Source organism: Momordica charantia, assembly GCF_013281855.1.
Source record: "Momordica charantia cultivar OHB3-1 chromosome 1 unlocalized genomic scaffold, Mcharantia_2.0 BLBB01000001.1, whole genome shotgun sequence".
NCBI classification, from domain to species: Eukaryota; Viridiplantae; Streptophyta; class Magnoliopsida; order Cucurbitales; family Cucurbitaceae; genus Momordica; species Momordica charantia.
The window spans coordinates 12,935,474-12,949,406 of NW_028275157.1; the positions used below are offsets into that span (position 1 = coordinate 12,935,474).

The following is a 13,933-nucleotide window of genomic DNA, read 5'->3' on the forward strand; positions in this document are numbered from 1 at the left end:
GTATAGAAATGAAAAACAAACCGAGTGACAAAATCTCAATAAACATCGTTCATTGCATTGAAATATAAGCGTTTAATAATTATTCCTATTTCTCAATTTTTTTTATTTTCTAAAAAATATTTTAAACTTGTGGAAACAACAAAAGAAATTTCTTGTTTCATTTTTTCCAAACATAAATAAAAATATCATTTTTAAAGAAAAAAATAATAAAAATCATTTTATCATTTCTAAAAATAAAAATAAAATTGTAAAGAAATGCGTAATACTTAATTTTAAAAATTAATTTTCATATAAAACTTTTATTTTTTTAATTTAAAATTATGAAAACCAAGAAACTAGAATGAGTTACCAACCGCATTACTATTTTTCTTTATTAAAAAATGAGATAAAAAAAACAAAAGCGTTACCAAATAAACTCTTAACATCTTAAAACCAACTCGAACTCGTGTTTTTCATCTAATACAACCTGCAAAACTCTCATGTAGCTTATCATATTAGTTATCCTAGCAAGTTTTTAAAAAGTTGAAAGACCAAAATGAAAAGGAAAAAGAAAGAAAGAGAGAAAAAAGAAAAGAAAAGATCATTTCCCTCAACATCCTCCTACATCCTTATCAACCAAATGAGCAAGCATTTCATCAACACACTTTCATCTTTATGGTTAAAATGACTAAAATCAAATAATTGATGGAAGAATGGGAAAGAAGCCCATTTTTTTCATGTTAAATTTGAAGGCTTTACATGGTAAAAGACTAAAAGAGGGGTTGAAATCAATCAAAGTTGTACAAAACTTTGTCTTTTTTTTTTCTTCTTTTCATTTAGAAGCCATAGTGGGGGCATTTAAGACCACAATTTGGTCATCATAACTCCACAAGATTTCTTTGTTTTTTCCCTTTCCAACAATCCTCCTCTTGCCTTTGCCTCTTCTTCCTCCACTAAAAATGTTAACTAATAGAATGGGGCATGAATTTTCAAACCAATTGATCATATTCCTCTTCTCCTCCTCCTCCATTTTTCTCTCCCAAATCCCACCATCTTGAATCAGCTCAACTCTCTCAGCTTCCACATTTTTAAAAAAGGTTTGTTCTGTTTTCACTTTTTTCCCCTTTCTGCTGGGGCATACCAAAATATACATACAAATTACACTGTCCATCAATTATAATTAGCAAACCGTCCGCCCGTAACATATCGATGCAATATAGAGATTCTTCGACCACTTCTCCTGCAAAAACAACATATTGCAGAAACCATCCATCACTACTAACTCGTAAAGATTTGCTTATAAGACACATGGGTTCAGCAGATACCACAAAATTGCTAAAAGTGAATCAGGTAATCCGTGTGGTTTATGCATCGAGTATTTCATTTTGGGTAAGCATTTTCTGTTTTTATGTAATTAATAAAACTCCGATGCAAGAAACTCGAGATTAGAGAGCAACAGTGGTTGGAAGGGGGTAGGTGTCGTGGTCATATTCTCGAGAATGAATGAGAACATTTTTCATTTTCAGATTCATCATTATGAAGAAGTGTTTGTACCTTCACATGTGTGCTCGGAAACGCAGATGTACGCAGAGTCTCTTGAGTTTCGTCCATCAATTTGCGTTTCGGTATGCTTAAAATGAAGGCAGCCTGATCTGCAGTAGCTGCCATGCAGGTTATCCTGTAACCGCTCTCCCATCTGCGGTGAATGCCTTCACTTGGGTACAAAAAATCAAGCTCCACAACCTTGAGTGGTTGATTCCAACAGGACAAGAACCATAAAAAGAGTATTTCAGAAGAAATTTAGCAAAAGTTTGAACAAACAAAAATTTCTAAATTCATAGAAAACCATACCTGATCAGAGAATCCAGCATTCCTCGACATAACCACCCCCCAACGACTTCCAGCAGTGGTCATGGAAGTGACATGGAATCCTTCCTTCCATTTCTTATTTATCCACTTGAAAGGAAAAGATTCGCTGACTTTGTAGGATTGCTGGGTATAAGGTGTTCCTGCAAGGTTATGCCGAAACCTATAAAAACACATGCTGATAGTGATAAAAAAAAGTTTTTTTTTTTTAATTAAAAAATGAAGATTAGCACCACTTGGAGATAACCCAATTGAAAAGAAAAATATCTCCCATAGACTGTATCAAGGACGGTAGCCTTCAGAAGTCTGTGGAATAAGGAGCTGGGAAAACATTGTTTAGAAGCCAGCTCAATGGTAGGAAAAGAGCGGAGTGCTCTCCCTAGGATTGGTAACTCCCAAAACTACCATGCATTAGCCTAGTGATCATTAATGCTAATGGGAAAAAAAGTCAAGTGTTCAGAAGCAATGGGTTCAAACAAGAGTGGCTACCTACCTAGGATTTAGTATTCTAAGAGTTTTCTTGACTATTAATGAATGGTTGTCCCATGAGATTAGTCGAGGTGTAAGTTGGCCCTGACACACAAATATTAAAAAAAAAAAAAGTAACTCCCAGCATGCTCAGCATAGGGATGGATAAGAGTGTGGCTGCGAGACAAAGGGGGCAAAGTTTTCACCCGAATCACTTCTCAATAAACTTACAACAGCAGAAGCAGTTGAACTGCCCAGTTAGAAAACTATTGTTAAAAATGTTTGGTATTCTTGTGGACAGTCAGCCTCCAAGGGTTAAATACCTATTAACAAAATTCAACTAGCAATCCCTATAGATGTAGTTCCCCAAAAGCTGGTGCTTCCTCTCGAAGAACAGTGGCACAGATGTGTATCATCTTTTCCTGAACTGCCTTTTCACTTTGAGGGTTTCATCCGTAGCTAGACACTTGTAGCTCTTCTTAGCTCTTCATTTGTGAATCAACAGAAGCTTTATTTGTTGCTGTTATGTGGTGATGGGTTCAAAAATAAGGTGAGGGTTTTTTGGTTTATTGAAAGTTTGCGACTATGGCTTTTTTTATGGGAGTTTAATTGGTGAGAAACATGAGAATCTTCCAAGGATGGAAAGGGCTTAAGCGGTACATTGGGGATGTATTTTTATCTGATTCTTTATATAAGTACTCATCTTTAATCATAGTCAATTGAAGAGTCTTTTTGTAACTCAACTTTTTGCGATCTATTAAATACTTTTGTTTCTTGTAACAAAAAAATATGATTCAGATCAAGTATCAAGTAAAACATGGGTGGGTATGAAGAGAAGAATCTGAAGAATCGATCAATTCCAAATATCATTACATCTGAATTAAAATGCTTAAAACTTAAGAGGAATAGGCCACTTACCTTTTGACATAACAACAAGGGAACTACCATTAGCTGCTCCAGCGATTGAACTAATATAAAAATTCTTTTCCCATTGCTCCATAATCCAATCCTGACAAGAATCAAATTATAATCCAGATTATTTAACACAGTAAAGTTACATGGAAACACTGAAAGAAACTAAAATTTATCAAAATAAAGCTCTGTGATTTGATGTAACCTTGTGTAGGAACACAGCTGACAACTCATAAACCTGGGAAGAGAAACCTGTTCCAGCATCCATGATTAGGGCCCAAAGATTTGCTGCAGAAGCGACACAGCTTATCAGCAATCCATCTTCATTGCCCTTTTCAATGTGCTGGCGCAACCTCGAGTCTGCAACATTATAGTGGTACCTACAAGTCCAGCAACTCTTATGTCAGTAGAATGAATAAACACAATATTATGTATCTTTTCTATATTGTTCTCTTGCACCACAAATTAAACACTCTACTGAAGATTGGGTATTATTTCATAACATTCAAACTATTAACAATGGTAGGAAAAAATCTCACTTCATTTCAAAGACATTAAAGTATGCGATATTGCCATGTAACAAGATAAGCGTCAAATTTGAACCATGAAACATATGGACTTTAAGACTGCGACACATTTTTCATTTAAGGACGGAAATGTGGATTGCATATACCATTCATCAGAAAATAATGATAACAATGAACTTTAGTATAATAATGCCGATTGGAAAAATAGTTTGTAATTCCCAGTGTGTTCTTCTCCATAATTATTACTAAATATGTGTTAAATCCTTTTCCTTACAATCAGAGGCGAAGATGGAATTTCATCATCTTCATTCTTTCAATAGTAACTTCATTCCTAGATATAAACCAAAGAAAAGGCTGAAGTAACTTAACATCCCCCAAATGATAGCTTCCTAGTTAGTAGTTAAAGAGCTTCAATTATTTCATTTCTCAATAACAAGATAATGATTTTAATGTGTTTCCTACATGATGTTTGTCTTTTTTATTTCAATATTCATGAAAGTTAATACAAGCTAACTGGTCTCAGTCCACAGCTTGGTTGTTCAAAAGTCAAATCACTATAGTACCACTGAGACAAATTCATAAAAAATCATGAGCTTAAACTGAGTTAAACAAAAGCAGCACGTGTGAAAGAGAATGATTTTAAAGCAACAAAACAAAGTAATTCAAAATCATTGAACACCAAGTATAATCGGTGGACATCGAACGCACCTTTGCTTCATGGGCCTACGTGCATTATAAACTGAAATCCATTGTGTCGCAGGACTACCTAACCTCACTTTCTTCTTTGGTTGCTCATCTTCTTCCAAATTTATAAGCAGCCTACCCCGCTTTTGCCCAACCTAGTTATATCAAAGAAACCATATAAGATGAGGAAGTAACTTCTTCACTACAAATTAAATTCAAACTTTGGTAATGGAAACCAAAGAATAGAGAGAGAAAAGTCACCTTTAAGGCTCCATCAATTCTAATTGGCCTCAGTGGTATACATGGATCAATGAGGCCTTCAAAAAAGGATATTAGTTTAGAATAATTTGGCTCCTCATCAAACTTCATATTTATTACAGCTTCAAGAAACTGCTTGAATGGAGGTGGGCAAAAGCAGCACATCAACTCTGGAGAAGTGGCCATCTTTTTCTTACATACAAGAAAACTCTTGTTATCACCCTGCATTCATTTATCATTGGGAAGAATGGGGGATTAGTTAGAGAGAGAGAGGGAGGAAGATGATGCTAGGTTTACTGAAATTTCAAGATACATCATTACAACTCTCAAAGGTAGGATGACGAAAAAACATTTTTAGATACTTATGTCTACTCTCTTAATTTGGAATTTCAAAAAATGTCATGTACCCATTTATTTGGTTGCTTTTCCACAGATTAAATTGCATGTCCTTCTATAATTTATTAAAAAGAAAATTAATTGTTTTGATCCTTAAACTTAAAGAAGATTAAAACACTTAAAATTAACATGTTATAATATTATATACTAGTGTGATAAGAAAAGCTGACCCACCTGATATCCTTGCCAAGGCAATCTTCCTTTTATAAGAAATATTAACGTGTAAGCCAATGATTCAAGATCATCTCTCCGACTTCCAGTTCGACCTAAATGTGCATGTACACTTGCATACCTTATTGTCCCCCTGGTGGAAAAAAAGTGTATTTAAAACATTTAAATTTTTTAAGAAAATATAGATGAAAGTGAAAAGTCCCACAAACCTGAATATGTCGGGCCTTTGATCATAATCAACATGTTGACCACTAGATACATCTTTCCATTTAGAAGCTGAACCAAATATGGTTACAGAACAAGCAATAAAATAGAGAAAGTCAATTATCAGGTAGTGAACTTTTTGGTGTAGGACAAGAGGCGCATATGAGACAACAGGTGGATGCTATAATATTGTCTTATACTCTGCACAAAAAATTAAGAACACAAGACTTATTGATGAGAGCATATACCTAAACCAAGATCAATAAGATACAGTTTTTTCTCATCTGCTGTCCCCACTTGACCAAGTAAAAAGTTTTCTGGCTTCACATCTCCATGCACAAACCTTTATTTACAAGAGGAAACATAAGAGTTTTCTTAAGAAGAGAAAAAGGTGTTTTAATGAGTACAGAAATTTGGGGGTTAATTGGGATGATATTGTATTAGTGGCTTTCCTTTGAGGCTCTGCGTCAAAAGAGTTGCATAATTACACAACCTCAATGACTACCCCAAGTGGAATTCTGTAATCCTTTTGCAGTCTTCTTTTTTTTTCCAACTTTTCCCATTTGAATTTTTTTTTTCCAAAAGAAGTTAATTTTTTGTTAAAAGAATGTAGGTAAACACCTGGAGTTAAAAAGGGAACCTACCCCTTCATGTGAAGCTTTTCAAGAATTGATATTGCCTCCACAGCAATGCAAGCCACCATATTTGGAGACATCCTGTTTCAAATACCAAATTAAGAAGGTAGAACAAAACACCGAATGCACATGCACACATAATAATGCGTTCAAGACAGAAATGTTATTTGTCTCACGATTGGCCAAGAGTGTTCCAGACATCCCATAGACTCGGTCCTAGCATGTCCATGACCTGGTATCCAGGTACCATATGTCAAACATAAATAAATTTGAAAATTTCAGCTGTTAAGGAGCATTCCGGTTAAAGCCTCACCAGAATGTAGAAATCGCCTTGGCGACCCTTGTAATGAACCCAGGGAATTCCATAGCATCCATTTAGAGCACTTAACCAAAAAAAAAAAAAAAAATCCAAGAGGAAGCCCATGATAGTTCAGATAAGTAAATAAACATTGTTAGCTCAATTCTTAAACTTAGAAAAGACATCCAATTAATCTTACCTATAAACTTGCCATTCATAGGGAGGACCATAACTGCAACCTTTACTGTTGTGGTGCTCAAATTTCAGAGCAACCTGTGAATTCATTCTCATCAAAACATGCTTCCACACTATCTTTTAAATCCTATGGAATGAAGATTAATGTAGTAAGTGATACCTCGATTGCATCAGGACCTGTCTGATCAGTTCCACCACTGACCCTTCTGCCAACAAAGACTTGACCAAAACCACCCTTGCCAAGTTTCTTTTCAACCTTGTATAGAGGAGAACTGCCGACTTGTACCTGTGAACATAAAGCGGAACACATCAGTCAAATACATCTGCATCCTAGCCATATTCAGATTCCTTTTTTATTTATTTATTTAAGAACGGCTCAAAATGCATTACATGTCCTGAAACAAAATGAGAACCACAGTGATGGAAGCTTTAGCCTTGGGATAACTTAAATAAAATACTGAGTAGAATAAGCAAGAAAAAAGTCGAGTTTGTAAATATAAATGATAGTGCAATGCGGCCTCCACATCAGTGTAATTGAATGTTCTAAAAATGACATATAACAACAAATGTACAGAGTCAAGAGAAGAAGACAAGAGATACCCTGTCTGGAACAGGGGCTGTGCCTGATTCCTCTTCAACTCCCATTACTTTATCTGCACTTCCACCCTCTATGGCCATATCTTTATTTGCAACAGCCTCAACTCGATTGAAAGCAGGCTCTGCTGCCCCAAGGGCAACAGCTTCAGGAAGAACCTCACAAGGTTCAGGATCTAAGTCTATCAATCTGATTCCCCGTCCTCTCCTGGCAGCTGTTGGTCTTGCAGGAATTGCCACTGAGGGACCTTTCGCTACGGCTGTGGCATTACCACCTCTTCCTCTTCCAGCACCAACCCTTCTTCTGGTTCTATTAGGAGCAGGTACGGCCAAATTTTCTCCTTGATCAAGTGGTTGTGCGCAAGGCTGAAGATCATCAAGCCGTCTTGATCTCCTGGCTCCACTTCGCAACTCAGGCATTGTCACCCCATACACATCACATCCTGCTTTATTCACCCAAAAAAGAAAAATTATCCCAGAATTTTCAAATCCAACAATATTGGAAATTAATATTAGAGCTTTTGCAGGGTTCGGTTTAAAACAAACATGATGCACAGCAAGCCCTTAGAAGGCTCAGAAAAAAAAGCTCCATAACCATGAAATATATTCAGATTTCGAGACAGATGGCATATATTTCAGAATAAAGAAAATCAGACAAAAAAACACGAGGAAGAAACTTCCTTCTAAGAAAGTGCCAGGTAGTAAGAAGAAAAAATTACCAGAAAATTGGGGGAAGATACATTCAAGGTAAACACAGTTGTAAACTTTCGTCCATCTAAATACCAGGGAGTAGGAACAAAAATGTACCTAAAAAAGATTGCTTGATTCCGTTGCAAAATTAACACACAGGTCCATAACGCTTTCTTGACCCTTCATAAGTTGATAAAATCATAAACAAGGTCTGACAAGAAAAATAAGAAAGAAAGAAAAACAACAACAACATCCCAAATCAGACTAAACATCGGAGCAAGAGTGAAAAATTCCAAAGAACAAAAAAACACGTTTCATCAGGCGATCATACACGAAACCCAACACACAAAAACATCATCAGAAACAAACTTACAGAGAAAACCGATCATCAACAAGCAAACACAAAACCCAAAAGCAGAAATGATCCGATTGCGGTGGAAGTTACAAAACGGGAAAATGGACGAAGAAAAAAAAACTTACAGATAGATCCGGCAACAGAAAGAGTAATGATCGGGCAGGAAGAAAATTGGATCTGATCGGAGATAAACAAAAAATTAAAAACCCAAAAGAAGAAAAGGGAAAATTATGGAGTCGATGATGTTGGGTGAGTGAAAGGATGGAGTCAGGCAGAAACACAAAACTTGCTTTTTGATTGTTCGCTGTGTATTTTTGAGTTATGGGGTTGGAATCAAAGATAAGCTCTGGACATGGAAGAAAAAAAAAGCTGTAAGAAAATTTTATCCTGCTTGCCCTAAACTTTGGTATATTTTTTTTTATTATTATCAGGTGGAGATTGAGATTTTCAAGATTTTGTTTTTGCCATTTTTTCTAAATTTCCCAAAAGGTGAAATTGCAAAAGAATTTCATTAGAAATGAAAAAATGTGAGATTGAGATTGTGAGTGATGATGATTCATGTTTTCCACTCTCTCTTATGTATGTTTCTTTTTGTTTTTCCCTTTGCATCATCTTTTCTCTCTCCATCTCTCTCTCTCTCTCTCTCTCTCTCTCTCCAATATTGTAATTCTTTTTTTTTTCATTTTAGAAATCTAAATAAAGTTTTGGTCCTCAGAGTCTTTTCTATTTTCACTTTGGTCCTTATACCTTTTTAAGTTTGAGTTTGGTCCTTTAACTTTTATCTACTTTTTATTTCGGGTCCTCTAACCTGAAATATCTCGATTTTAGTCCTCGAACTTTCTTTAAAATTCATATTTAGTCCCTATCTTCTTTTACAATATTGTATTTCTGTAATTAAACTTTTAAAATATTTGTTTTAATCCTAAACTTTTAAAAACAGACTATTTTGGTGGTTATTATTATTATTATTATTTAATACAACAAATATAGGGATGGAAGATTGAACCTCCGACTTCTAGATAATGAGCAAAATGATTTAACCGTTGACGTGGAAACGTATTGAAATCATAGAAGTTAGCATAGGCGTGGATTGTGGATATAATGGTATGAGTAATGACAATGACTAAAATAGTTACCTATAAACTAAAATAAAATAAATATCGCTCAATTTTATGGGGTAATTCGGCGAATACTTGCCAATTCTTTGGCTATTCAAGGATATACACCACTCTATCAAATTTAAAATAATGTTTTTGCAAATATTCAAAAACCAAAATAGAAATTTGACAAGATTTTTAATAATGGAAACAATATTTAAACATTTAAGTTATATTTACATACATCAAACAACTCTAGTAGCCCTTAAAATATTCAAAACCATTTTGTTCAAATGTAATTAAATATCTCTATACTTCGGTTTATTTTGTTTTTTTATTTTCAAAAAATTTATTTTAGTCCGTGTACTTTCAACTTTAGTTTATTTTAATATTTATATTTTTAAAAAGTGATCATTTTGGTAATTTAATTTTATTCTTATTTTTATTTTTCTATAACAATTTCAACACGACACTACGATCAATATATTTATTAAAATGTAAACATTACTTTATACTAAAGAGTTTTCGTTACGTATAAAATATGTGTTAAAATTTTGTAAAGATAAACTAAAATAATAACTTTTTAAAAGTAACGACACCAAAAATGAACATTTTCCAAGTACAATCACTAAAATGAACCAAATTCGAAAATACAAAAATCAAAATAATATTTTAATCTTAAATAAGTAAATAAAGCAATAAATAATGACACTTTGGTGCATTCCATTTTCATCCTCCTGTTTTTGGGGCCTATTCATTTCTATTGGTAAAAACTTATGCTTTAAATATGTAAATATAATAATGTTTTCTTTCAGAAGATTTAATTGAATTAAAAGAATGTTGCTAAATTAAATGAAATAGACAGGTAGAGTCATTATTATATTTTACATATCATTAAAAAAGAGTCATTAATATTTGTGCACTGTTGAACAATGAATTTAAATAGCTACCTAACCTTTCTTTGATGACAAATAAATTAAAATTTTAAGATAGGTATTTGATAATTACTTTATTTTTAACAAATTAACACCTCAATTAATTAAGTATCTAATTAAAAAAAAGATTTATAATTAGTTACGAGTATTTTTTTGAACTATATTGGACTTTTTTAGGCAGAGTGTAACATCTTGTTGAGTTTTATTTTCTTAATTTCATGATTATGTTATGTAGTTAGATTGGGATGTTTTTATGATTTTGATTTTGTATATTTTATTAATTACATTATGTGATTTATTGATTTATTTTTCAAACAATATTCTAATTTAATTTTGAGGATACACATATTGAAATTTATGATTCAATTTTATAAAATTAAAATTAAGGTTAAAATTAACTTATTAAATTAAACAGGTAAAAACGCTTTTTTTTTTCTCAAATTAAAACTAAAATCTAAATGGTAATATCTATAAAGTGGGATATTGTTACATGTATCATGAATTGTGTGTATATAAAATTGGAATAGTAAAACAAATAAAATAAAAATTGGGTATTATTTTTAAATCTTTTTTTTTTTTTTGTAAATATATTTTCAGTTTTAGATAACCAATTGCTACCATTATGATAAATATATTTGCTAAAGATGTTAAAATTTACAAAGATCGAAAATTTAAAAATGAAATAAAATAATGCAATATGAAAACATCGGACACAAGGATTTGCACTCATCGGCATCCTTACTCAGGTCATCAAAGTGATACAAAATATATAAGAATATTAATAACTCCTCAACATTTTTATTGAATATATTTGTTTCTTAATATATTCCATTACAAATACATGATTTTTCAAAAAATATAGGCAGAAGATCGAATCATAGACCTTTCACGACAGTAATAGGTGCCTTATTAATTGAGCAATGCTCGGATTACCAATACATAAGTCACGTTCGAACCTGACTTTTTAGAAAAAGTAGAAAGTAAATTGCACGTATTAATTATTGTGGATGTGTGTCTCGCAGGGATAGCTTGAATATGGAGACAATGTGCATATCTGAGTACAACGGATCATAAGTGCCGCCGACTCCTGGATAATCGAATAAACAAAGATTAAAAAAATATTGGAAATACAAGTGGTGTTTCATACGTCAGCTATAAGTGGTCATGTGAGTTTAAACGCAAAGTAGATAATATCATATAATTTATGTAATTCGTGGAATCACATAGATATCAATTATCCTAATATTTAATCTCACTATTTATTTAAATTTATTACTTTAATATGATCAAAGTTAAAATTGGTTTAAACTACCAAATTAAAAAATCACATTGCTCCAAAGAAGAAAAAAATAATAATTGAATACAATTTACATGAAATATTATAAAAACTTTTGGGTGGCCATCACTATCTGGCTCCATAGTCATTTCCAACCAAACATTGGTTGTGGTTGCCTTTCTATTAAATAATATAAGTTTAGTTTAACCACATTTATGTTTATATATTTTATCAATGAGTAGATTTTTTAATTTTTTTTTTATATACCAAAGCGAGCATAACTCAATTGTAATTTCATAACTAATATTTTACAATCTCATAATTTTTTGAGCCAACTAAAAAAATAAAAATAAACAACAATGTTCTTTTTTTATAGAAACTTAAAAAAAATATAAAAATAACAAATGATATGACTTAATGATAATAGTCATATGATCCCAAATTAAGAAAATGCATAATTTAAAAGATGTTTTCTGTTACCTTCAATTAAAAAAAATACATATACTTTCTTTCATATAGTTGTTTACATTCATTCATTTATGGTGAAAATACTATTTTAGTCCCTATATATACTTTGAAATTCATTATATTTTAGTTTATATACTTTCAAATATTTAAATTTAGTCCATTAATATAAGTATTAAAATGAGTTCTCACCGTTGGTTTGAAGTTAATTTTTAGATAACTTGACAAAATAGTAATAACAATCATTTCCATTAAAAAAATACCTATCATGGATGTGTTTTCAAAATTTATACCAGAAAGGTTAATAGAGATTAATTTTTTCCGTAAAAGTCAACCACAAACTAGGAAATTTTATGTTAATGCGAGGGTATCATTATTTGTCATATCAATATCATATTAAAAATGATGTGAGATTCACCAACATTAAAAATTACTTATAAAAATGATTTTCTGTAAAAATTTACTCATAAACTAATGAGGTAAACTGAGTTTAAAATTGACTAGAATAGAAATCCAAAATATTGTGTGAAAATAGTATTTTAACTTTAATTTATTTTCTATTCATAAAATACTTTTAAAATTTTTTAAAAAGTAGGATATGGGAATTATACCTACAAATCTAGTATAAAATCCAAGAGAAAGATCCTCTTCCAATTCCGAGTGCTAAAAATTCTTCATAGGATAATGAGGAAATCCTTGAAATTCTTTAAATATTTAATTGTTTTTAAATAAAATATTAAAACTTTTATGCTACATGTAATTCTTTTTCAATATGTTTAAAAAAAATAGAAATAATTAAATTGTAAAGTTGTGAACAATAAATAAAAACCTCAGCCAACCGCCTTTCAATTACTTACTCTTATATTTCCATACATGTGATCTATTAATTATTCTTTTACATTTTACAAAATTATATCAAATAAAAAATACGTGTACCAAATCATTTAATCGCAAAAATGTCATTCTAAAAATAGAAAGTTACATTTTATTTACAAAAATGTGTCACCTACGAGATGGTGCAACTAATCATAGCATTGCTCTATCCAGGCGACGAGAATAGAGTATAGGGATCCATCGGGCTCTATGCATGACAACATCCACTCGCCGTCTCCCTTAATATATTCATTTACCATATCATAAGGTTTATAAGAGATCCCAAAGACTTGCTCGGAAAGGTTGCTATATCATACTTTTTGACTTAACTCAACTCAATTAGTCACTAGCTCACTAGAGATCGCTTGAAAAGGTTAGTATACCATACTTTTTTACTCAACTTGATTCGAGTAGTCCTTATAATACTCTATTTGACTATTCTTACTAAAATCATTACTTTAAATTCTCCAAACGTGGTTATCTGAACACTACAATTAGACATAGATCGATCATGATAGAATTGACTGATATACTCAGAAGAATAGAAGTTGTTTGATCGTAAAATTGATCAAGCTCAGATCCATGAAGTTCAGGCTGATTACATCGAAGTTCTTAGGACCTTTAATGAGAGGTGGGCACTCTATTTATAGAGACGAACTCTCAACAACTTAGAACTAAGCTATCTTGTCGGGAAACATGTCTATCATCTATGCTCTATCAGTTACTCTTTAACATCGGTTCGTATCTGTTGTAGGTGGGCCGACATGTATAAGGTATGGTAGCTCCGAACAAAGACACCGAGTTGAGGAAACTTAACTTCGTTGAATCCTCTTCAATGAGTGGCGTTACCATCTCATTAATTGTTGAATTCAGACGTTGACAAGTGGCGGTCAACAAATCGCCTCCAATATAAGTCTCTTTTTTTTTCATTCAGTTATTCACTCACTTTTTTCTGATCATGTACAGCAACGAATGGCATACTAATTATCAAACTAACTAATGGAGCACCACTTGTTGTTGGACATAACAAAAACATATTCAATTTGATTCAGTAT

At 32.2% G+C, this 13,933-nt stretch overlaps 1 protein-coding gene across 7 annotated transcripts; it reads right to left on the minus strand.

Moving 5' to 3' along the window:
* Positions 1-681: 681 nt before the first annotated feature.
* LOC111023155 (casein kinase 1-like protein HD16) lies at positions 682-8,819 on the minus strand. Of its 7 annotated transcripts, none has more exons than XM_088121230.1 (18): positions 8,358-8,819; positions 7,995-8,057; positions 7,194-7,633; positions 6,754-6,879; positions 6,598-6,671; positions 6,414-6,483; positions 6,277-6,332; positions 6,110-6,181; positions 5,714-5,808; positions 5,471-5,537; positions 5,265-5,394; positions 4,698-4,916; positions 4,461-4,591; positions 3,431-3,605; positions 3,232-3,322; positions 1,831-1,988; positions 1,534-1,722; positions 682-1,219 (listed from the first exon to the last, which is right to left on the minus strand). In XM_088121230.1, exons 3-18 carry the CDS (start codon positions 7,605-7,607, stop codon positions 1,160-1,162), a joined length of 2,127 nt encoding a protein of 708 aa, XP_087977356.1. In that variant the 5' UTR covers positions 7,608-7,633; positions 7,995-8,057; positions 8,358-8,819; the 3' UTR covers positions 682-1,159. The 7 variants fall into 7 exon arrangements, with proteins under 7 accessions (XP_087977356.1, XP_022156213.1, XP_087977352.1 ...); XM_022300521.2 differs by having other exon boundaries at positions 7,995-8,088; XM_088121226.1 differs by having other exon boundaries at positions 7,194-7,630; positions 7,907-8,088.
* Between the last annotated feature and the right edge of the window lie 5,114 nt (positions 8,820-13,933).

Excerpts from the sequence above, each read along its gene's own strand:
- LOC111023155 (XM_022300524.2), bottom strand. The coding sequence starts at position 7,607 with ATGCCTGAGTTGCGAAGTGGAGCCAGGAGATCAAGACGGCTTGATGAT. Across the intron at positions 6,182-6,276 it reads TGGAACACTCTTGGCCAATC|GATGTCTCCAAATATGGTGG; the intron begins GTGAGACAAATA and ends TATTTGAAACAG. Across the intron at positions 3,323-3,430 it reads CAGCTGTGTTCCTACACAAG|GATTGGATTATGGAGCAATG; the intron begins GTTACATCAAAT and ends GATTCTTGTCAG.